Source organism: Glycine soja, chromosome 8 (genome assembly GCF_004193775.1).
Source record: "Glycine soja cultivar W05 chromosome 8, ASM419377v2, whole genome shotgun sequence".
NCBI lineage: Eukaryota > Viridiplantae > Streptophyta > Magnoliopsida > Fabales > Fabaceae > Glycine > Glycine soja.
Genome location: NC_041009.1, coordinates 5,201,399 through 5,226,493, shown reverse-complemented (window position 1 = coordinate 5,226,493; position 25,095 = coordinate 5,201,399). Strand labels below are relative to the sequence as shown.

At 34.2% G+C, this 25,095-nt stretch overlaps 4 protein-coding genes across 6 annotated transcripts; 3 read left to right on the top strand and 1 right to left on the bottom strand.

Annotated features, from left to right (window-relative positions):
• The first annotated feature begins 1,532 nt into the window (after positions 1–1,532).
• LOC114421370 (protein EXECUTER 1, chloroplastic-like) lies at positions 1,533–10,260 on the top strand. 2 transcript variants are annotated; one of them, XR_003668525.1, is made up of 13 exons: positions 1,536–2,148; positions 2,644–2,760; positions 2,898–2,963; positions 3,554–3,660; positions 4,935–5,016; positions 6,088–6,822; positions 6,922–7,045; positions 7,169–7,338; positions 8,418–8,492; positions 8,642–8,734; positions 8,860–9,004; positions 9,671–9,745; positions 9,860–10,260. XR_003668525.1 is itself a non-coding variant. In XM_028387257.1 (11 exons), the coding sequence occupies exons 1-11, from the start codon at positions 1,711–1,713 to the stop codon at positions 8,950–8,952; spliced, it is 2,100 nt and encodes a 699-aa protein (XP_028243058.1). In that variant the 5' UTR covers positions 1,533–1,710; the 3' UTR covers positions 8,953–9,308. The 2 variants fall into 2 exon arrangements, 1 of the variants encoding a protein (XP_028243058.1); XM_028387257.1 differs by lacking the exons at positions 9,671–9,745; positions 9,860–10,260 and having other exon boundaries at positions 1,533–2,148; positions 8,860–9,308.
• Positions 10,261–11,033: 773 nt separating this feature from the next.
• On the bottom strand, positions 11,034–13,758 carry LOC114421371 (nicotinamidase 1-like). The gene is made up of 5 exons (XM_028387258.1): positions 13,548–13,758; positions 13,055–13,238; positions 12,209–12,342; positions 11,912–12,097; positions 11,034–11,604 (listed from the first exon to the last, which is right to left on the bottom strand). The coding sequence occupies exons 1-5, from the start codon at positions 13,686–13,688 to the stop codon at positions 11,512–11,514; spliced, it is 738 nt and encodes a 245-aa protein (XP_028243059.1). The 5' UTR covers positions 13,689–13,758; the 3' UTR covers positions 11,034–11,511.
• Positions 13,759–14,904: 1,146 nt separating this feature from the next.
• Positions 14,905–17,645, top strand: LOC114421369 (fructose-1,6-bisphosphatase, chloroplastic-like). Its single transcript, XM_028387255.1, has 3 exons — positions 14,905–15,356; positions 16,220–16,616; positions 17,043–17,645. The coding sequence occupies exons 1-3, from the start codon at positions 14,952–14,954 to the stop codon at positions 17,441–17,443; spliced, it is 1,203 nt and encodes a 400-aa protein (XP_028243056.1). The 5' UTR covers positions 14,905–14,951; the 3' UTR covers positions 17,444–17,645.
• A 1,585-nt stretch (positions 17,646–19,230) lies between these two features.
• Positions 19,231–25,017, top strand: LOC114421367 (KH domain-containing protein HEN4). 2 transcript variants are annotated; one of them, XM_028387252.1, is made up of 7 exons: positions 19,232–19,785; positions 21,521–21,985; positions 22,096–22,371; positions 23,010–23,204; positions 23,279–23,361; positions 23,989–24,100; positions 24,425–25,017. In XM_028387252.1, the coding sequence occupies exons 1-7, from the start codon at positions 19,291–19,293 to the stop codon at positions 24,560–24,562; spliced, it is 1,764 nt and encodes a 587-aa protein (XP_028243053.1). In that variant the 5' UTR covers positions 19,232–19,290; the 3' UTR covers positions 24,563–25,017. The 2 variants fall into 2 exon arrangements, with proteins under 2 accessions (XP_028243054.1, XP_028243053.1); XM_028387253.1 differs by lacking the exon at positions 23,989–24,100 and having other exon boundaries at positions 19,231–19,785.
• The last annotated feature ends 78 nt before the right edge of the window (positions 25,018–25,095 follow it).

The window sequence follows — 25,095 nt, the reverse complement described above, 5'->3', positions numbered from 1 at the left end:
GGTACCCCAAGAATGTGTCTTTACTATGCCTTCTAGATCATGAATTTTTTTGTTTCCTTATGTTCAAATGTTGGGTATATCTCTGTCAAATGAATTTGCAATTTGCTTTTGGCGATTTTTGACATGGTTCTATGACATACGTATATGAAAGAAAATTTGGTTTCTTGGCCTTTTCTTTATTATGAACATTAAACATTTTACAAAGTGAATTGCACCTTGATTCGATATGTTTCTAGGCATTGTTTCTATTCAATTATCTAGATGAGTTGTTTTTATTTATACCTATGCAAAGTCCACATCCTAGGGGCTAGGGTTTAAGGGTGTACTTTGCAGCAGTAAAAAGGGAAGAGATGAATATAAGGATGCATTCAAGCATACCTTGCAGAAAAATGCTGTGTCATTTAATTTCTCCTATTTTCACTCCTTCCGAGCACACTATATGGATTATGAGCAGGGGAACAACTAATCTTTCTTTTCTTGTTTGGCTGTTGTCTGTTGAATCATTGTTGGAATCTATTAACTCTTGCTGGTTAAATGATATGATTTTAGTTTAGCCCTTTGACTAACCATAACATCTTTCTTCTGTATAGAAATTCCAACATCTATTTGTGTTATATTTCTGGTCGATAAAAACCAGACTTTGAGCCACAAGTCCTCCTGAACTATGCTATCAAGTGTTGGTATTAATATCTTGTGGTTCAGATTCTGGTCTGTGGTGTGGGATGCCCAATGGAAACAACCTTAAATAAAGTTCTTTCATGCTTTGTACATTTGAAATGCGTTTTCATCCAACATTTATTTGGGCTAAGGTCATCTGATCCTCATCTACACACCTTTTCTAATCAAGATTATAACAAAAACAAATGTCTTTTTTTTTTCGTCATATCATGTATTAAAATTTTCTTTCGCTGTAGTATATAAAATTCCAAATTTGTATATATTGGAACTGAAACTTGGTTCTAATTATTAATTTTAATTTTATATTTAATGTGTACATCCAAAAATATTTTAAATATGATTAAAAATATTATTTCAACAACCTAAGTGAAATATGCATGTATAATTATATATAAAATTTAATTAGAACTTACTGAAAATATAATTTTTTTACATTATATCATTAAATTATAGACTAATACATGATCAATTTATTTGAAATTTATAATAATTATTTTAAAATTTATGCTCGAGGTACTTTTTTTTATTAATTTACAGTATTTTGTTTTTTTACTAACTCTTAGTATAATAGTTAATTAAAATCAAATTAAGTTGTTTTTTACCAATAAGACTTTAGAGTATTTTTTCAAGTTTCATGTTTAATTATGAGATTATATAAAAATCAAACTTAAGTTTTTTTTTTTTTTCATTTTATGATCTGGATGTTTATTATCAATTGAGATACATCATTAGGTATTAATAATAAGATGTTGTTAATCAATGTCCTCGAAATATTAAAATATTAGTTAAATAATTAAAAACATAAAAATGACAATAAATAGAGCAAGCAGTGGTTATCATTTTGCCTTAGTAGTATATTTTTACTTAATAGCAGTGTGGCTTAGCCTAACTATTGCCAAAACTTTGACCTTTTTGAATGGCAACCCAAACCCATCAAAGGAAAGGTAAGGTAAGAATAAAAATTTTGATTTCATCCTTATCCCCTCGTGGCTAGAAAAAATAAAAATCTATTGAGGCAATTTTCACAGCCTCATGTTCCATCCCCTTCACTTCACATTCACAGCACGCATCCTTCTTCTTCAACAACACACATATCCATTCTCTCTCATGGCTTCTTCTTCCATTTCCGCACCAACGCTCACCTTCCCGACGCAGAAGCTTGCCGTTCCGTTCCCCGCGCCCCGGACGCCCTCGCTCCTCCCGTTCCCATCGCAACCCCCCTGCCGCTGCCTCGCCTCTGCCTCCTCCGACGACCGCTGTTCCGGCGCCAAACGCAGCGGCTGGGACTCCGTGCTGCACCAGTTCTCCGAGGTCGCCAAGCGAGTCGATTCCTACTGGAAGTCCCTCGGGAACGCCGCCGCTGACGATCGCGTCCGCGTCGTCGGTGGCGACGAGGATTGGGATTGGGATCGCTGGCGCCGGCATTTCGAGGAAATCGACGAGCAAGAGCGCCTCCTCTCGATTTTCAAGGTACACGGATTTCAATTTGCGTCTTCTCGCGTGCTTTTACCGATGTTTTTGTGAAATTCTGAATCGATGTCATTGCGTTTCTTTATTCGTCGAAAAAAGAATTCAATTTATTAGTGTTTCTGAGGAGTTTTCATATGTGGAACTCTTGCATGTTATACTTATGACACTGTTTCGCTTAAAATAGGAAAGAGTGTGTTTCTCCTATGCTTTGATATTTCTTTTAATTAATGAATGGAAATCGTTAGTATGCTCGATTTCAGTTAACAGTTAATAGTTTTGAAGGAGTTTTTGTCAAAGTTTAATGGCAATTGACAAGTTCTTAATGTTACATGAAGAAAACTATTGTTGATGCTATCAAACTTACTTTGCATGTCCATGGTAAATTTTATGCCACGCTTTAAGTAGGATTTCTTTGAACGTTTATGTAAGTAAAATCATTGGCTGACCTTTTAGTTTAGTGAGAATTAATTACTGACATTATTTTGTGCTTGACAGTCTCAGTTAAGCCGTGCCGTGTATTTGGAGAATTATGAAGATGCTGCCAGGCTTAAGGTTGCATTTGCAGCTACAGCTAACAACGACAGTGTTGGAAGAGTGATGTCTTATCTCAATGTAGGAATTTTGACTACTCGATGCTTCTCTGATAACCAAAGCTTTTTTATACTGGCCACCAAATTTCCTGCTCTCTTTTTCACAATCCCATTCCTATATACATTTTTAATCTATATGTACATTTTCCTAACTTTCAGAGAGCCATAAAAGAGGAGCGGTATGGTGATGCAGCTTTCTTAAGAGATAAAGCTGGCGCTGGACTTGTGAGTTCTGATAGAATTTGTTTAATGCAACTTGCGTGAATATCTTTGCATTGTGGTGGAATAGAATGCCAGATGCAATGTCAAAGGGTAACCCTAGTAATACTTGAAGCCTGCTTAAATCGCTGTTACTTAGTTGAAAATTTGTTTGCACCATCAAGATACGACTTTCCTCACTACTTTATTCATCATTAAGAGCTGTTTTTTGATTGAATTTACTCTTAGAGCTTGCAATTGGCTGTGGAATCTAATGACAGTCATATTAGAAGATAGAAAATAAAAATAGATTTATGAGCATGTTGGGTTTGCTTATTATTGTGTTTTTAGATTTTAGGGTGCATTTTTTTATTACTTTGGTTTAGTTATGATTCTAATTCATTTGCATTTGAGTTGGCAGATTGTATACTTTATTTATTTATTTTTCAAATGGATTAATGCCTTGATGTGTCATTTTAGTATTTTATGCCCTGCCAATAAATTGCACTGCTTTTATTTTAACATCTGATTTTGGCTCGTAATTTTATTATTTTATCTCTTGACTTATCAACATTCAATAAAAATTCTTTAAAATGGACATGTAATGGCTCTTGCAGGTGGGTTGGTGGTCTGGTATTTCAGAAGGTGTAAATGATCCACATGGTCTAATTATTCGCATAACTCCTGAGCATGGAAGATATGTGGCGAGGAGTTATAGTCCAAGGTAATTTCTTTATGCTGAGTATAGGAAGTGTGGTAGGCTCTTTGCCTCTTTCATGAATTGTAAATAGAAAGCTTATTTTGGCAAAGGACTAAAGGAGATGCTCCACCTCTTTTGCATTGTACTATTGAGGAATGGCTTGTCTGAATGTGTGTAAAATATTTGTGTTTAGAGTTCCTCCATCTTTTTTTAAGAATAAGTTATTTATTTTGTGATTGCCAATCATTTCAAATTATACCCAAGTAACCCAACGTGAAACTTTTAGGAACCGTGTGATCTTTTTTTAGGGCATGACCAAAGCCTCAAAACGCTTCATAATTCATAAATGTCTATTGCAGCAGCATACAAACTCAAATAACTTTGGGCTAATCAGTCTTAGCTTATGTGCTTATATTCTTAAAGTCCTAGTTCTTTTATGCTTAACCTATTTCTGCCTCAACCTAGTTAGATTTCTGGTTACTAGTTAGATTTCTGCCTCAACCTATTTTTTCCCCTTGCTGTGGTAGGTGGCTTATATATATATGCATTCGAGATGGTGTGAAATTGCATTAGCCAACTGCTCCCCAGTCAGATTAATGTATCATAGTCAATCAGCTATGCATATTTTGTCTAATTCAGCAATGGGCATATTCAAATATATTGTCATTTTCTTGGGGAGAAAATTGATAGAGATATGGCCTAAGTAGTTCTTATATAGCTTGCATAGTCCAGTCCTCACCTTACAAGCCAGTTTTGTGGGGTTGAGTTAGGCCTTAACCCCAAATCCTAAAATGGTATCTGAGTCTATTTTAGATCCATTGTTGGGCCATCTGCATTGCCATGCTCTAGTTCAGGCCCGTAGTCTTGGGCTTGAGTGGGTGTGTTGGAAAGTTAGGTGACTTAGGTCTTAAGCCCAAATTCTAAAATGGTATCAGAGTTTATCCTAGATACATTGGGGTCAAATTTGAAACAATTATTATTATTATTATTATTATTATTATGGGGAATCTTAGTGGTGAATTGTTTGAATCTGGTTGTTATATGCTCAGATTGTCATTAGACAAAGCTGTCTATTCTCATTCTCTGTATAGGTTTAAGGGTACAAGTATTTTCAGTGCCATCTGTTTTCTTCGCATGTAATCTTTCTTATGGAATTAATTAAATTATTTGCTTGCCTTGGAAACAACTTCCCACTTTTTGACGTGTTTCAAGGAATTTCTGCACATTAGATATTTTAGGTGAGCCTGCCACTACCTTGTGTGATTTCTGGTGTTGACCCTTTTACCTTATTTTTCTAGGCAACTTGCAACTTCTGCTGCTGGCATTCCTCTTTTTGAATTTTTTCTTACAATGGATAAAAAAGGTGAATTCAAGTCACAGGTACCTCTTCTTGGCTGAACCCATAATTTCTTACTTCTGCTGGGCAGCAATCTTCTCTTAAATTTGAGCTAAATTACATGTTTTCATAGACAAAAGTCAAAAAACTTATTGTACTGAATCTGGAATTCTGGATTCTTTTCCCCCATTCAAAATTGAAATCTGAATATATGGGTGTGCTAAGGATCATCTTCTATGTTTACTATCACAAGTATTCTGCTAATTATTTTGTTTAAAAAACCCATGCATGATGATGGAGGAGGAACTGCAATTACATAGTTGAATGAAGCATATTGCTTGTTAAATGCTCTCCATTTCAGTAATTAAAAACTGGCAGTTAAATAAGTAATTGTTTGTCTTCCATACTAATAATTACCAACCATATAAATGGTTCTCCATATATGCAACCCTTGAACTTTTCTCTCATTATTATTTTATAAAAATTTAAAATACAGTAATTTACTTAAAAAAAAACCATAATGAATTGTTTTTAAAATTGTAACAAAAATACCTTAAATTTTTCTCTATCATTTAAAATTAATAATAATATAGGTCAAGCATGTATAATTCATGGCATGTAATTTTATATCATCATTGATGTTTAAAATCATCTAAAATTGGATTATTGTATAAATAAGATTAATATATTTTAGTTGATAAAAAAATTTCAGGAGATATGAAGGTTTAAAGGTTTAGTTGGTAGTTATTAAGAGAGAATAATTTATGAGGACAGTTATTATCTGGAGAAAGATAGTTATTAATTTGATTATTAAATTTTTAATTACTTAAATTGACATGGTCCCTGAAGTTGAGTAAGAAGAAATAAAGATGGTTTGTTTTCTCCAATTAAAGTATGAAGGGTGCCAACCTACACTTGAAGGTGAGTAGTAATATGTCTGCACGCACACACATACACACCACATTTTAAAGTTATAGTCCAATAGCCTTTGTATTGTTGACTATCAACTATAATAATTATATTTCAAAAAAAAAATATATAACAATAATACATAACTCGGTCATAATCTATTGTCCAATAGCAATACTGCAATATGATGTTCTTTTATTTTTCAGGCTGTGTACTTAAAGCAAAGAGGGGCCTTCCATGGACCCCCAACAACCTCCTCTAAAACATTGGATGCTGCTGGGAGACTGAGTTCAGTGGAGTCTACTGAAGACAAAAGTGAGCTGTTTGTTGTGAGTACTGAAGATCCAGAAAATGGTAATGATAGGAATGATGGCTCTGATCCTGCTGAGGGAATGCCTGGATTTCAGAATGTCTTGAAAGATATGATTCCTGGGGTAAAGGTGAAGGTATTCAAGGTGATAACTCCAGAGAAAGTAGACAAGGATCTATCTAATGTGATTGAGAAGATAATTGAGGACGAAGACGGAGACGAAGACGAAGATGAAGAGATGGAAAATGATGCAGAAAGTCTAGAACTGGAAGAGATTAAGTCTGAGACTGACCAGGAGGGAGATGATGAGATTGAAATAAATGCTGGTCTGGGAACTTTTGAACGTGAAGACCAGAATGAGTTTGCTGTCAAAATTGCCATTGGTGGTCTTGTTCAGAAACTTTCTGGTAATCTATCCTCTAGAGATTTGCTTCGAGTCCCTGCTATGCTGGAGATGAAGGGGCGTGGTTCATTTTCCTTTACTGTTGAAAAAGAAGTCAATCAGCAGGTTGGTCTTGACAAAGGAAAATCTTCATCTGATAAATCAACTAAGTTTCAAGGTCGACGCAGAGTTGATCATGTTATTTTTGACCTTGCAAAATTCATTGGCAGGGGAAAGATACCCTCAAAGGTAGGTCTAAGTAGTTGAATATATATTGCAAAATTAAATATCCTTGTTTAATCTATCCATGAGTTACTTAGACTATAGTGCTTTGCTTCAATCTTTTAGGTGCTGAAAGAAGTGGGAGAATTGATAAATCTCACTCTAAGTCAGGCTCAGAGCCATCACCAATTATCTGGCTCAACAATTTTCAATCGCATCGAAATACCAGCTTCGTTTGATCCTTTAAATGGTGATTTTTTAAAGAATTTGTCAATTTGATTATTATGAGGTGCTGAATATTGACTGCTGAATGTAGGATGTTTTTAATCTGTAGTGCAGTGTAAACCAAGTAACATATTTTCATTTTCATCAGGTCTATACATTGGTGCACATGGGCTTTACTCCTCTGAAGTTATTCATCTAAGACGTAGATTTGGTCAGTGGCAAGAGGACAATGGGGCTAAGGAGCCTTCAAATATTGAGTTTTATGAGTATGTAGAAGCTTTGAAGCTAACTGGGGATCCTTATGTACCAGCTGGCCAGGTAATATTGTAAACTTTATTTAAACCATGATTCGTTTCTTCATCTCCATCTTTTATTACATGTGAGGATGTTGTTGGTGTTGAGAAATATGCTGCGAGCTTGAAGCAATAGTTTATCTACCTTCGTTATGAGTAATTGCAGGATACCTTATATATATACACACACTAAGAATAATTAATACTATTTGAATAAATTTGAAGGTCATAAATGATTATTTAAAGTCAACTCTAACTATGACATAAGCTAAATATTATTTAATTTTTTCTTTCTCAAATGAAATAGTATTGATAATTTGATTGATAAATATATGGAAACCAGTGTATATAAGTTGAAGTTAAAAACACTGAGAAGACCTGTACCCACACTGTAAATTGATGACTTGGGTCATCCTTGTGTAGTAGAAAGATGAGTTCAAATAGCTTTGCTATCAATTATGTAGAGATCTCGACTCTAGAGAGACCTTTTTTTGCCTTCAAATGTTTTGTTCATGTTTTCCTGCCTTTAATGTGTTGTTAAGCTTGAAACAACCCTTGGACAGAATATACAAGATGAAAATGGAACTCCTGTATGTTTACTCAGAAATAGTGTTCCAACTTAAGTACAGTCATAACATACTTAGAACCAAAATAATGTTTTCGGAACATGGGGTAGCAAGCCTTGTAGCATGTTGGATGCCATGATTGATTAACTATTTTGAATGGTTCTATGCATTGTGTTAGCATGTATATCTGGCTATAAGTGCCATCCCATACATAATTTGAGGGTATTCTATGACATGGATTTACTAGGTATGTCTGCTATACATGAATACATGTGTTCTTCTGTGCACAACCATTTTTAACTGTCTTATTTAATAGTTAAATGGATCAAACTTTGGAAACTAAGATTATTGTATTTTTATTTTGAATAATTTTTTTCTTTGGGAAACTTATATCAATATATTATTGTCTTCGTTTAACATAAAGCAAGATATTTCTTGTATTTTTTTCTGCAATGAACTTGTGTTCTCTTTCTGCTACTAAGTTTCTCATCATGCAGTCTGTATCATAGATCTCATTGTTTATGTTCCTTGACCTTAGGTGGCATTTCGTGCAAAAATTGGAAAGAGGTATCAATTGCCTCATAAAGGGATAATACCTGAAGAGTTTGGCGTGGTATGGAATTTTTCTTGAGGGTCTTAACTCAGTCTCATTGCTCTCTATTCCTCGCCTCCCCCAAATCTTTAGTAAATTGGTGTTAATTCACTATAAAGAAGAGATTATTATTTTTTCTTTATTCTACTCTGATATTGTTGCAATTTCAGATTGCTCGCTATAAAGGTGAAGGGAGGCTGGCTGAGCCAGGGTTTCAGAATGCCCGATGGGTTGATGGTGAGCTTGTGATTCTTGATGGGAAGGTTAGTATTGTTCAATCTTGCCCACTTATTTAATCCTTTTGCTGTTGTAATTTTAACTTGAAATTATCTTTCTTTCTTTCATGCAAATGTTTCTGATTGCAACATGCCTTTGTTGATTCTTGCAGCACCTAAAAGCAGGGCCGGTTGTTGGATTTGTGTATTGGGCCCCTGGGTATCATTTTTTGGTCTTCTTCAATCGGCTTAGGCTTCAACAGTAGGGTTTTGTTCATAATATCAGAGACTTGTAAATTCTTTCTTCAGATTCTCAGCGTAAGTTCTCATTAAAGATCCATGTGGCGTGGAAGTAGTAACTGATGAAATTTGTCTGCTGCATAATTTTTTTTTCCTTGCCAGCTAGAAAATCATATTGTTAGTATGGTCAGTGAGTAAATGTGAAACAAAATACTTGTATTTATAGTAGAATAAAGTTGACCCGAAATTTGGTCTACCCTATTTATTATCGAGCCCAGGTTTAGGTTTTTAAGAAGGCCTATTAGCCTAACATGCCAGTCTATTTATAACTTATAATTTTTTACAATTTATGTAATATATAACGATGCAAGAATTTTGTTTATGGCTTGGGTTTAATTTGTAAAACCATAATAATCAACTATAATACCCAAGTCCTTATTGCATCATGTTTCAGCTGTACTGCTATGAATAGAAAGTAACTTAGCCTATAAAAATAATCAGTAAGTATTTACTCATTTTTAATACGAATCTTTAAGTTTGGCAAAAGAAACCATCAAAGATCTATTTATAAAAATGGAAATTCTTGTTTCAAATTTCAATTGCTGGGTTGCTAAATGCTAAGTTTTTTTTCCCTGTATCTTTTTGTCATGAAGTGTATGGGTGATTCTAAATATTTAAAATGGTAAAGGTTTCATGTTGCAAGCTTCTTTAATATGTGATTGAAGATTTTTCAATTTTCAATAGGTTCTAGGTTTTGTTGAATGCTAAATTGTGCTTCAATGGAAGATATCACTAATCAATACAGGGTTTCCATTTGAGGTATCCAGTGTCTAACTTTAACTACATATAGCTGCTTCATGGTTCTTTCAGTGAACATCAATTTTCTCTGATTGTTGATTTTCTTGTTTCTCTCTCTCCGATTCTGATGTACAGCTTTAAAAGATCTTCACTACTAGCTTTCTGCCGAGTAGCATAGGTTGAGCATTTGGCTGCTTGTCTAGAACTCAAATGACCGAGGTATCTTAAGCTTGGTAGCTGTAGCTTGACTAACTATAGATTGAAGAGGGATTCATAATATCAGCACTAAAGCACAATGTACTAGTCTCTTCATTCGACATTTTATGGAGGTGTAGTGTTCAGGGTATCTTCATCAACTTTGTACATTGTTCCTAATTTATAAGAAAAATTCCCATGTATCATAAAATTCATGATATCATCGTTCTTTCTGTTATGATGAAATTTTCATCACAATTGTCTTCTTACTTTGGATAGTATTTAGAGGTCTTTAGTATTAGCTTCCTCATTAACTCTATACAGTCAACAATTGAATCTCCCCCCAAAGTGTCAAGCCAAAATTTTGAATACAGATTTGATTTGATGACACCCGCAGTTGCCTTTTTTCAACCCCTGCATGACATACGGATGAGCTTGGGACTTGGGAGGAGTATGGCCAGCAAGTTCATCCCTTGACACATAATTAAACTTTCTTCGGGAAAGAGAAAATCTTGTGGGAATGAAAATTGGGGGAAAGTTCTTGTTTGGAAAACTGAAGATGTTGAGGAAAAGAAAATGAGGATAAGTTTGGCCTTTAATTATCATAAAATTAGTCTACATATTTAAAAAAGGGAGAAATACAAAACATAAGTGTACGGTTAATGCACTTACTGAAATTGAACCATAATAAATTTTAAGACACGCCTGAGATTCAACACTTACCGCAACAAATTGGTGGATCGAATTGTTTGTAAAAACATAGGTCCGATTAATGGATTTATCGGTGAATAAGAAAAAACATCCAAATGTGTAAACAAATTGACATCTAAACACGGATTAATTATGATTACCATTGTCACTTTTTTCAATAATGTAAAATAATTTGAAAATGTAAATGACCACAAGAATCATGTGGGAAACGGTCCAAGCTTGATTCTATTTTCCAAATCAAAGGCATCAACTTGACATGTTCTTGATAGGATTGTTTCAATGTTTGACTTGACCTTTCTAAAACCTTGAAATGATTTAAAAGTCTACTTAAATATATACTTTATAATAAGGTCTATTAAATTAGGTTACAAACATATTAAATAAAGTTGCAAACGTCCACATCAGTCACATTCATGTCAGAATTACATTAACATTTCTATCAAATACTGGAAGGTCAAATTTACAAAAATAAAGAGATCAAATTTGAGAAACTACGGTAAAAAAGCATAAAAGTGTAATTAGACCAATTAAAATAATATCAACCATGATATTATTATGGTTATATTGTTTGTTTATTTAAATATAGATTGACTTATTAAACCTAAGATTTTTTAAACGACTTAGAATTTTTTTTAATTAAATAAAGTTTTGAAAAAAATCTCGACTTATTTAGCTATAAACCTTGTCTAACTTGGACATGATTATACTCTACATATGATGATACGGTGTTCTTTTCTTTTTTTGTGTTTGTGAATACATATGATATGTAGTCCTATGGGGGGTTGCCACCACATGTGACATGACCATTTGCACCTTATTGGACCAACCTTACATAAGTATGTTTAGATAGCTTATTCAGAAGGGCCACACAACACGGTTTATTAAACCTTCCCTGCTGCACCAAACAATACTTCATTTGCTATCTTGGCTCCACGTTCTTTGGCCATATATAGGCCTACATGATGCATAAACTCCTGCAAATAACACAGTACATCACTAGAATGCATTAAACATATGTCCTTAACTTGCACACTGAGATGACTTCTGGAAGAAAGATAGTAAGTACGGCCACTCTTTTTTGGTATGAAAAAGTTTAGATGAGTAGAGTCCCGGAACTCTCAAAAAGTGCTTACAAAGTAATTACAAATCACACATTAACAAGACCCTCACATTAGTAGGAAAATATGAGTTCGATTCTTATAAACCAGATCAACCTTTGTTGACAGTACGACCAATATTTACTTATGAAAATGCACTCTTATAATTAGTTTATATATGTACCTGAGGATGTGCCAAAGCTCCTTTGGTATTTCTGGCTACCTCCAGAGGGACATTAAAGGTAGCACAGGCACGGGAATACACCACCACATTTTCTAGAGGCTCCAGAAAACCACGGTTTTTAGCTGACATTGTGGAGCATACAAAATCTAGAACGCAGATATCTGTGCACACACCTACTACCAGCAGCTTCACCAAGACAAGCAATAAATGAATAGTTTTAATAAGAAGGCCAGTTCAGAATTTCATACCCAAGTACGCATCAAGAACAAACTCAATTTGGAATATGTAAATACTCACAGTTGTTATCTTATTCTTCTTCACCCAATCTACAAAAACATTTGAACCATCTTCTTGTATTGAGCCCAAATATCCATCAAAACAATCCTTTCGCCTGATTGTTACATTAGGTTCATTCTCTAGCCATCTTAATGCTGTGTGAGGCAAGAAAAACAAGACAAGGCATGAACTGAGAGGGTGAATTAGGGCTAGAGGGTTTTGAAAAGAGTTGAACAAATAGCAGTAGAAATTCAAAATGTTGTATGGTTAGCCACTATTGTATGCATTCGATTGACACAACATTTATACTTAGAGGAGCATTAGTAATATACTCTTCAACAAGTTTTTTCTAATACACTTTACAGTTGACTGAAATTCATTGAAAATAACAAAATTACAGTTGATTATTGTCAAATAAGAAGTGTTATCTATTTTTAATAAATTTCAGTCAATAATAAGAAGTGTGTTAAGAAAATGTGTAGTGTATTGCCAATATTTCCCTTTATACTTATTGCTTAATAGTTGAAGAGAGGTTGTGATTCCCTTACTGGTCTCAAGACAAAATCTTTTCATTCTGTTTCAAGTTTCAACTAAAAAAATTATAGGTATTTTCACTTTGCAAAACTGGGTTATTATTATCATTATTTTCAACTCAAAGGAAATCCATTTAAGACTTTCTTTAGGTGAGATCTTTAACATGTATGCATGAAGTCATAAAGGACCAAGTTATTGCAGGGATAATTAATTTCCAACTAACATGATAAGTACATATTAGCAGGCAGTTTTATATGTTGCAATTTAGCAGTAATCGTTCTGATAAATATCATGCATCTTGAGAGAAAAAATAAAATGTCAATAATTGGTCACCTGGAACCAGATTTGATTCATCAGAGCCAACAATACAGTGAGGGGGATAAGGGTCCTCTGGCTTGTTAGGATGGTGAGAATCCAGGAAAGCCATAACCGGCAAATTCTTCTCACAGAACACTCTAGCCAGCCTTGCTGATTCACTGATCATTCCCGAAATCTGCGTATTGGATTCTCTTGGAGCCTGAAAATATCATCCATCTATCTCTTAAGCTTTGATTCACTACAAGGGTCAAAGCAGAAAATCTACAAAGACTCTACTCTAGAGAGAAGAAAAAATAAATCCCTATCACACTGCTACAAAGTCATCACAAAAGAATATTCTATTTTATCAAAATTGAAAAGCATTAAAAAACACACACACGGACACAAGAGGCTATATCAAGCGGGTCTAACTTAGTTGGTTGAAGAATCAACCTCCTCATATCTGTTTTTGATACCTACTGATAAGAAAAAAACGCGAGACTATATAAAAGGAATCTAAAGCAGATACCAGATTTCCAGCACCAACTGTGCAAAAGCCATTTATGATGTCCACAAGAACGAGACCATTTACAGCATCTTCAGCTAAAACCACTGATTCCTGCTCCAGAGGAATCTCATTCTTTAAGAGTTCAACTGTCTGTGAGACCATTTTATTTTTGGTTTTCACTTGCCTGATTTCAGAGATGCCTAGCAATTATGTATTCAATGTCACACATATAGTTGTATCTTTATTTTTATAATGCAGAAAAGCATATAAAGTGGGGGATCATGATCAGCCAAATGTTATCCGTGACTCAGTTCAGTAGAAAAGTCAAAAAAGGCTTCTATACAAGGATAATGACGTAGATTTTTTCAACTCACCGCTACAAATTATCTAATACACGTTATTTTATTATTTTCTTAGGAGGAAGAAAACTATACATTTGATTTTCATCAATGACCAAAACTCTTCTGATAATATACTTGGTACACGATCAGCTTACCTATGCGAAACGTGTTAAGTGAAAGCGTGACAAAAACAGAGGGGTTACTTTTAATAAATAGTATATGCATTTACAGTGTATTTTTTTTTCACTCTATATAAAAAAATAATTTATGCTATCATTTTTTTATGAGGGTTTTATGTATCATCTAATTATAAAGTGTATGAATAGTAAATTTAATTACTTTTATAATTAAAATGAACTTCTTTTTGTGTATTTTTACTGTTTGTTTTTTTATCCATATTTGAAAATAAAATTTAAATTTTTTATTTTTCAAAAATTAATTTATCATCACTTTAGGAACCAAAATAAATATTTATCCATCTACATGCAATTATCTTTTTCTTTCTCCTAATCGTAGGAGTAATATTTGAACAAAATTTTTCACCTATTATTTTTCTTTTATATTTATTAATTGTACATAAATGAGATTTGAAAATGTATTAATTACTTTTCTTTTAATTTGATTTTGAAATTTGTGATTGTTTTAATGTATTAATTACAAAATAGCCCTTAAAAGATAAAGGATATAATTATCTGAAATGAAAAAAAATGTTTTCGAATATAACTTTAAAATTAACATTTTTTCCTTTACTTTTAAAGAATATTTTTTGTGCATGTATAAAAAAGATAATATAAATAAAATAAAAAAAAATAATTGTATATTATGTTATATATGGTATTAATTTTTCAATGTTTAAATGAAAAAACTAAAATCAGACATGTGTTTAATTAATAAAAAGTAATATAAGTAGAAAAAGGAATTCTTGTATTATTATTATTATTATTATTATTATTATTATTCTTAAAAAAAAAGAAAGAAAAAAACATCGTTTGACTGTTTTAAAAGTACTTGTGAAGTATCTATCTGCCACTGAAATTGTCTGAAATGAAAACATTCTGATCATCATTAGATAACTTTTCACATTATGCAGTCAACAGCAGCACCACCACTCTATCAACTTGTGAGCTTCAAGCCAAAGCTTCAAACTTTCCCTTCAAAATCTCAACTTTGCCCCTTAGGGACCCCTTTCTGCAGACTAGAAATGGCTTCAATTTCTGGGTTTGGGCTGAAACCCCTGAGGGCTGTGAGTGTTTCTTCTTCATCTTCTGCATCAAGTGATGATGGATTTGTCACACTGACAGAGTATGTGGGGAAGGAAGGAATGAATGTGAAAGATGATTTGGTGGTGTTGCTTGATCATATTCAGTATGCTTGCAAGAAAATTGCAGCGCTTGTGGCTTCTCCTTTCAATTACAGCCTTGGCAAACAAACTGCTCTTGGTTCTGTTGGTTCTGATAGGGATGCTCCAAAGCCTCTTGATATTGTCTCGGTATGTTTTTTTTTCCTCTTTGAAGATATTAAAATTGAGTGTTGTTTTAACCTACTATCCTTTTCATGTGTGATGAATTTGTCTTGGTGGAAAGTGCTTTCCATTGTGTGAGTGTGTGCTCAATTGGGATGGAAATTGTGTGGTTGTAAATGAGAGAAGTAAAGAAAGGATGGAATGAGAATGGAGTGACCACCATTTTCATTTCTTCTCTTAATGAAAAAAATAATTCATTCCAAATTGAGTTGAAAGTGAATTTTTTGGAGTGCAAAATGCAAATAGAATGATTTTCTACCATCTTTGTTTCTATATCTCTTGCCAATTGGGAATTCGAGGGTTTTATTTCATGCCTATTGCCATGTGCATTTGTTGAACTTGAACCACTCGGGGAAAATTGATATAATTTAGCCCCGTATATCGAAATAAGTTGTAGAGCAATAACAGGAGATTAGCAACTAAATAACGGGTATAGGAAACAACCTTTCTTTTGACTGCTGATGGTGATGTTTACTTAAATCCTTTAAACCTCTGATGTTAATTGGTATTATAACAAGCTTTTAGAGTGTGTTGTCATTGAAGCTGATTATCCTCTTGACTCAAACAAATGTAAGCAAGTCTTGCTGGAGATAAAACCTATAATGCCATAGTGACAAGCAGTTCTATGAAAGTTATTAAATGGATTGATTGTTTAACTAACGTTGACCAAATAGCAAAATTGGTCTTATTTTTAAAATCAATACCTGAAGGTCGAGTGCCCTATCTAAGTTCTTTCTTGCCATCATTTCTGGTAAAAGGCTGTATAATTTCCTTTATTAATTGGAAAGAGCATGTGATTAATCCATTCTTCCCATCATGCATCTTTGCAGAATGAAATTATCTTGTCATCACTCCGAAAATCCGGAAGAGTTGCTGTCATGGCTTCAGAAGAAAATGACGCACCGACTTGGATAAGTGACGATGGTCCATATGTGGTTGTAACAGATCCCCTAGATGGTTCTCGAAATATTGATGCATCCATTCCAACAGGCACGATTTTTGGTATTTATAAGCGCCTTGAGGAACTAGATGATCTACCCACAGAGGACAAAGCTATGCTGAATTCACTCCAGAGTGGAAGTAGGCTGATTGCTGCTGCTTATGTTCTCTATTCTTCTGCAACTATACTCTGCATCACCTTTGGTTCTGGAACACAGGCATTCACTCTTGATCATTCAACAGGAGACTTTATTCTCACAAATCCAAGCATCAAAATTCCTCCCCGTGGTAAAATATGCAGTTTACTTTTTCCATACATAATTTAAAGAGTTTAATAGACATGCATTGTCAATGTAAGAGTCTTCACACTGTCAGCGAATCAAAAATCATTATTGGTATGAATTTTGAAGTAGTTATTATAAAAAGTCAACAAACTTACCATACATGAAAGTTTGTGATTGGATAACAGTATAAAAACTTTATATTGTTAGGGCATGTATTGTTTATTCTAATTTAAATGTTTGCAAATTTAACATTAACCTAACTAATCTGGTAGACACATTATATCACATATCTTTCTGTTCTATACGTACCCCAGATTGGAAGCATCTTACAGTGGGTTAATTTTCTTTAGTTGGTTATTGTCATTGTTAACTTAGTTCTGAATGTATATAGCTGTGGTTTATGCTGTTGACTGCTCTCTTGTGTGGTCAGGTCAAATTTATTCAGTAAATGATGCACGATATTTTGACTGGCCTGAAGGTTTAAGGCAATATATAGACACTGTTAGACAAGGGAAAGGTAGATACCCCAAGAAGTACTCAGCCAGGTATATATGTTCTCTGGTGGCAGATCTCCACAGGACTTTGTTGTATGGTGGTGTGGCAATGAATCCAAGGGACCATCTTCGTCTTGTTTATGAAGCAAACCCTCTTAGTTTCATTGTAGAGCAGGCTGGTGGGAGAGGGTCTGATGGCAAAAATAGGATTCTTTCCCTTCAACCAGTTAAACTTCACCAAAGACTTCCTCTATTTTTGGGAAGCTTGGAAGACATGGAAGAGTTAGAAAGTTATGGGGATATCCAACAAAAAGTTAATCCTGGTTATGAGGTTTGATGCTGCTTTGTATAGCCTCATGCATACAAATTTTGAATATTCAAACCATTATGGTGCCTGATTAATTGTTTCAGTGTTCTTCTTCACTTGTGTTTTATGTACTGCATTACCCATCATCTGTGTTGACGTAGCTTTAATTCTCTGATCATACTTGTGCTCTGATATAAATAAAATTCTATGTCGATAAGATTGTATGAGAAAATGGATACAAATGATTTTGCTCTGATAAAAGTCCGCATTCTTTTCAGCTGCTGCCCTGTATTAGTTTTTTGAATAACCATTGCAAAAATTCTTTTAACTCAATACAATATATCTGAAAAATCTTATGCTCTGAATCCTCTAATAAATCTGTTATTCAGAATACTTTTCAAGTTATACTAACAAAAAATTAACAACTAGCAAACTAACATTGGCCGATGAAACAAAAATACTTTTCAAGCGCTGATAAATCTGATAAGTTGATGTTTATCAAGTGCTTCCATCCACTCTATCTTTTTTAAGATTTGTGGATGTTTCTTCTTATAGTTGATAAAATTGATCTGAAGCAAATATAGTTTTCTGATGCATTTTTGGGATTGGCCCCATAAATAATGACCAAAATTGGCACACCCACAAAAAGTAAAAAAAATGCTCCGTGTCTCTTTTAAAATGTAAAAGATAAAAGAAATGAAAAACCAAAAAAATATCACTTCTTGACATGTGTAATCTTTTGGCGACCAGACAGATTTATATGTACTATTGATGATAACGTGTCTGCTGAAAAGGAGTCACATGATTCAGTTTAAGACGCATCATTTGATTGCATTTATAAACTTAACTTTTTTTTGCATGTTGTGTAGTTAATCATTCAACTTATCGTCATTAACAAGTTTGCAAATGTGGATAGGATAATGACGGGGATAATAAAGATGAAGTTGAATACAAAAATAATATTTCATCTCTAAGTACATGACTATCAAGATGTGATTTGCATTTTTTTGTTTGGTCATGTAAAATTTAAACACGATATCTCTTTTAAAGTATGCAATGACTCTATAGTAATATAGTCAATTAAGTTCCTTACTACAAAAAAATTTAACTGTTTTTTGTTTTGTTTTTTCAACAATAAAAGAAATTAAGTTGTTAATGTATTTATTTGTATATAAAAAAATTTCTCTCCACCACATGTGTCCGCAATCTAATAATAATTAAAAGTAATTATTTATAGATATGCAGTTGAGTTTAAAATAATATATAATATTTTATTTAATGTGTAGTTGAGTTTAAAATTCATAAATAATTGATAAATAACATTTTTCCTTAAAGCTTAAAGATGTGATCGGAACTTAATTCTATTTTGTATTTATATAAAAATATTTGAAAAAAATTAATCCTTAATATAAATCTAATATTCAGAAGGATTAGTGGTAAACCTTGGACTCACCCAATATTTTTATTTAACTAAAAATTAATTATTATGTATATCATAATACTACACAAAAAAATAAACTGAAATTTAAAGATATAAATTAAGAAATTATGTTATAATATCTTTTAATTTAGTTATCATAGTACATGTTATGAATAATAATAATAATTAAAAATAATACCTTTTATAAATATATAATTAAATATAAAATGTTTTATAATATTTTTATTTTAATTCATAATATATTTATCTATTTATATTAAACTCATAAATAAATGAAGATATGAGATTGACATTACGGTAAAAGTAAGTGAGAGATAGATAAAAGTTATAATAAAAGTAATTAGTGGGGAGAGTGGAGCATTTATATTTAATTATCTTTATAAGCGCGCGTTATGGGAAGAAGCACCACAAACTTCCTCTGAAGCATTCCACTTCCATGGCCGATCCAAACTCCAATCCTAACCACTCTAACGCTCACGTGAACCGTTCCAGATACTACACCACTCACGTGACCTTCCGTCTCCTCTGTCACGCGTCGCGCGTGGGCGCCATCATCGGCAAGTCCGGCGTGCTCATCAAGTCGCTCCAGGAGGCCACCGGCGCCAAGATACGGATCGTGGACGCGCCGCCGGACTCCCCTGACCGAGTCATCCTCGTTAGCGCCCCCTCCGCCGCCGAAGACGGTGAGCTCTCCACGGCGCAGGAGGCGCTGCTCAAGGTCTTCGACCGGGTTCTCGACGTCGCCGCCGGCACCGAAGTCGGCGACCTCGTGGTCTCTTGCCGGCTTCTGGCCGAAACTTCGCAGGTCGGCGCCGTCATCGGCAAGGCCGGGAAGGTCGTGGAGAAGATCAGGATGGACACCGGATGTAAGATTAGGGTTTTGAATGAAGGTTTGCCGGCCGGCACTGCTCCCTCCGATGAAATCGTTGAGGTCAGTTAAGATTTTTTGTTTAAACTTTTCACGTTCTGGCATGGTGCTTTGGATTTCTGCCGTGTTAGTGAATAGTGATAGTTTTAGTCTGTGGACTAGTTGTTAGGGTTTTGGCATTGGACGTTGAAGTTGAAAAGTTGATTTATTGGATGGAAATCATATTGAACTTGTACATATATTAATTATGTCAATCCATTTGTGGAACTACTCACAATTTAGTTGATAGAGTTGAAGTGGAAGGGTTTTTGAGGAAATAGCATTAGTTAATAAAGGGTTATTGTCTTGCTGTATTTTCCTTCCCTGCTTTTTTCTGGCTAATGAAATGTTATGAGAAACAGAAGATGGTCGTACGTGAAAGACTATAATAGAGATGGTAAATTTTGACTTTCAATGCAAATGGAAGCAGAGAAAGAGAGTGAGCATTGATTAGTTGGTCGAATAAGAAAGCATAAAATGGTAAATGTGGAGGTTTTCCAACAAATTCTCGAGTCCAAACAGACTGTGTTGTAAAGGCAAGTAATAGAATAAATCAACGATTAGCAGTCTGATAATTTCTTGTTTCTTGTCCAGTCGTTCACAAGTGTGTAATCCTGCCACGTCATGTGCTAACAATGATTGGCTATGTTGGCCGTCTGCACTGCTCGGGTGAATTTTTTTATGTTTGGGCCTTCACAAAATAGATAGATTCATTGGTTAAAGGAAAAATTTGTACTGTTACCTGGGCCCCTGTGAAACTGAGATACTCAAAAAATAAAAAAATAAATTATTGGTGTCTAACAAGTATAGCGTCAGATACAAATCCATAAAGTATCCATTTTTCTTGTTGTTTAAAAATAAGTTGACTGATATGGCTCTGGTACAGTGATACTCCATGGATACAGATGTGAATTATAGCATAATATCAAGTACTGAATAGCTCTTACAAACTACAATTAGAGCTTGTAGCAAAGTGAGACTGTAGTTACCTTAGCTTTTTATTGTTAAAAGGCATTTATAGTGTCTTTGGTTAAAAATGGACCATCTCTCTTTCAAACAATGACTTAGGGGGCTTGTCATTCTTAGATTAAAGCTTCTTTTAGATTTGACTAATGATGTTTTTCACTTTCTTGTGACATTCTAACTTGGGCAGGGAAATTGTATAATTTTTGTGACATGTTTCACACTAAACAAAATATATTTTGATATGGTGGGGGAAAGATATGCAACTATGCTTGTTATGATCACAAGTATCTTTTTTGTAAAATGTGTTCATCATTGACTATTGATATTTTATGTATTAATGAGAATTAGTAATATGAATGTCTCTTACAAATAGTGTATATACATTTCCATTAACGTATCTTGGCCATTTTGTATCTTGTTTTTTTTTTAAATTTCACATATCCCTATATTTGTATCATATCATACCCATATCTTATTATGTATGTGGTCCTCCAAGTGGCCCCCAATCTAACACGTTCTGGACCTTTATTGTGCATTTTGCTTAGCCTTAGCTGTTAGGGAACCTTTTGCCTTTGATTACCTTCATACCTTGGATGCAATGCAAGAAAAGACTGGAATTTCATGCTTAAGGTTGCGAACATTTTCCTACTCATGATTATGGCACATGTGAATATGATAAATGGACTTCTATTTATTTGTTCTGTTCAATATATATATATATATATATATATATATATTTTTTTTTTTTAATTTTTTTTTAATGCTGAGAAAGGATTGTTTGGAGTTGTATCAGATAGAAGGCCAGCTGACATCTGTAAAGAAGGCACTCATTGCTGTCTCTCATCGGCTTCAAGATTGTCCTCCACCTGATAGAACAAAGATGACAGGAAGCAGACATTATGAAGTGGTTCAGTCTGAGACATTTTCAGTTCCACTTGAGTCTTTAACTAATCTGCATATAGATCATCATCTGCAAAGGAGCTCTACATTATCCACTTTATCCAATAGGTCTAATGGCAATGCCTCTGGAGCTCATAAATTATCAGCTGAAGTTAATAGAGTCTCAGCCCTGGATCCAAAAGCATATCAGCAGGAAGTTACCTTTAGAATTATTTGTTCCAATGATAGGGTTGGTGCCGTAATTGGAAAAGGTGGCAGTATTGTAAGAGCTCTTCAGAACGAATCAGGGGCTATTATAAGTGTTGGTCCTTCATTAGTTGAGTGCGAGGATCGACTAGTTACTATTACTGCTTCAGAGGTTTGTTAAATGTAGTCCTTTTGCTTTTACTTCTGTTCTACCTTCTACGTCTTGTATGAATGTATTAGTACTATTAATTTTTCTTTGGCTTGTGGCTTCATTTTTGGCAGAATCCTGAATCAACATATTCCCCTGCACAGAAGGCTGTTGTGCTTGTTTTCTCCAAGTCTGTTGAGGCTGGTGTTGAGAAGGGGCTAGACTTGGGATCAAAAAAGGAGCCATATGTTACTGCACGACTTGTAGTCCCATCAAACCAAGTGGGTTGTTTGTTAGGGAAAGGAGGGGCAATAGTCTCAGAAATGCGGAAAGCCACAGGGGCTAACATAAGAGTAATTGGGAATGATCAGGTTCCAATGTGTGTATCAGATAATGACCAATTGGTACAGGTGTGGAGATTACTCTTTATTTGTTTTTACAATTAAAAGATGCTGCCTTTTTTACAATCTATTTTGTTTATGCTGCAAATCTGAAACCTTTTCCCCCATTGATTATAAATTACAAAAGTTTTTTCATTCCATTTGCTCGTTTAATGGTGCCAGCTGTCCTCTTTTCTTTTCTGCAAATATCACCAACCTTTTTCATCATGTGACATTTGGCGTTATTTTAAGAATATATAATAAGTCTGCTCTCATCCTGGTATATTCTGCAAAAATATCTGTTATCCCTATGATAGTAATTAAGACAATGTTGGGGCTGCTCAATTTTCCTTCATGTGTTTGTTTGATCTGGAAATCTAATCTTCAGACTAGCCAAAGATGATTTGCTTGATCTCCTTGATGATTTGTATAGTGGTTATAACAAATGATATTCAACCCTTATTTCTTGTTGAACCCAGCATTTACTCTGACCCCTATGCACTGATTAGAGTTGACAAGATACATCTTATTTCCTAGAGGATATCTATTTAGGTCATAAACTCCTTGTATATGTAGTTCGTTACGTTTGTTTATTAAGTCATCAAGATAAGTCTTGCAATGATGTTTAGGCATTTATTAATTACTATCATTGTTCACTTTTACCTCAGATATCAGGAGTGTTTTCAAATGTTCAAGCTGCAATACATAATGCAACTGGTAGACTGCGAGATCATCTTTTTGTCAGTACGCAAAACAGTGGTGGAGCAAGGAGCCTTTCCTCTGTTCTAGCTGGAGGCCAACCAACTCTTGCTATTTCTCATAGTCTCAATAGACATTCTTTGCCAGGATTACAGGCACCACAGGTATACTGCTTTCTCTCTGCTTGCTGGTTTTCCTTTCCAAGTTTTCCCTATCTAGTAATTAAATTTGGTTGCAGACAGTGGCTGGGATAAATTCCAGAGGCACCAATGGTGTTAGTCGGGGATTGATTTCTCGAAAAGGTGGCTTAGAACTTATCAGGTTGGTGATATGCAAAATAAATTACACTTGCTTTAATGCAGATCAATGATTTTATGAGAAACAAACTTTAGGTTTTCTTAGTATTGCACTATTACAGGATCAAAGACTTGGATAACTAGGAATGCTACTTATGATTTGGTAACCAATGTTGATTTTTGTGGCATTGCTTGTTGGTGCCGAACTCATTTTGTCACATTTTCTTACAGAGAATTATTTCTGTTGTACCAATTATTCTGCTGCTTGGTGGAAGATCATTAGACTTGGCTGGCATCTTTTGTTTATTCAACATTGACCTTCATGGGGATCATTGTTTATTTGCTATTATTTGGAGCCCTGACATTGAGTGAAGTCTTGAGACTACTATGACATGGTTTCTGATGTCAACAAGGCTTGGTTCACCTAGTTAACTTTCCTCCCCATAACAATTGCATAACCTGAGTTCATATCTAGGAGTCTCCTATAGTCCTATTAGTAAACAATATGTAATCCCTATTAAATTCTTCACCACCCCAAAAACCTGAAGAAAAAAACTTGTTTCTTAATGAGCGGTGGAAATAGTCACTCTAGCATATATAGCAAGATGTCAAAAACTGTTGAGTTCTTATTATTACTCTTTTTGGTCTGCAGTGGGAGTAAAACTGCCATTGTTACTAATACAACTGTGCAAATTGTGGTTCCTGATGATGTTATTGGCTCTGTATATGGGGAAAATGGTAGCAATCTGGCTCGCCTGAGACAAGTACGCAATCTAGGATAAGTTTATGTACATATGCTTTGTTTAGTTGCTTAAGTCTCCTCGCATTAATCTTTTGTGTGATCTTGCTTGTGTGTTGACTAATATAATTCCATAATCAGTTTATTTTGTCACATGTCTGTTACTAGAAATTAACTATGTGATGATGTTGAAGTTACTTGGTACTTTGGAATCATTATATTATCTCGTGCTCCTGTATTGTTTTTTGGATATGTGGCATTGTTATGATGAACAATGGGACTTGTTACAAAAATACTGTGGAAGACTCTATTATCCCCCCTTTTAACTTCATTCTGTTTACATTGTCAGATATCAGGGGCTAAGGTTATTGTCCACGAACCTCGTCCTGGAACAAGTGATAGGACTATTATCATATCCGGTACACCCGATGAAACTCGAGCAGCACAGAGCCTTCTCCAAGCATTTATTCTTGCTGGATCATCGTGACAATATCCTCTCACTGATGACCCATTAATTCTCAACTAGTTTTTACCATTTTTTAGAATCCTTTTTGTCCTACCTGAAAGCATGTACAATATAGGAAAATATCCACACCATTTGCCATTCCCTGTTAGTAATCTTGGTGTCTACTGTCACTCTAATGTGTCATTGTCACTCTTATTTATTTAAATTTCAAAAAAATTCTCTAACGAAATAGATTGTTGTAGACAAAAAGTTATTTACATGTGGATGACAATAGGCATACAAGAGTTGCAATAGACATTCCTTTAATGGACTGGTAAATCAATTCACTCCATAGGTTGTTCACTGAGAACGACAGTGTACTGATTTAACAATAGTCACTTGATTCTTTTGGGTATACTGTAATAGCAAGTTAAGTTCAACAGCTTTAGCATTTTTGTTACCAATTAGTTCCTTTTTGAATATTACCCTGTTACGTATGACAGGTCTTAATTCAACTACTGGTGTGTTTCTATTTCATATGATTTTAGATGAACTCGCTTTAAATACGTTCATTT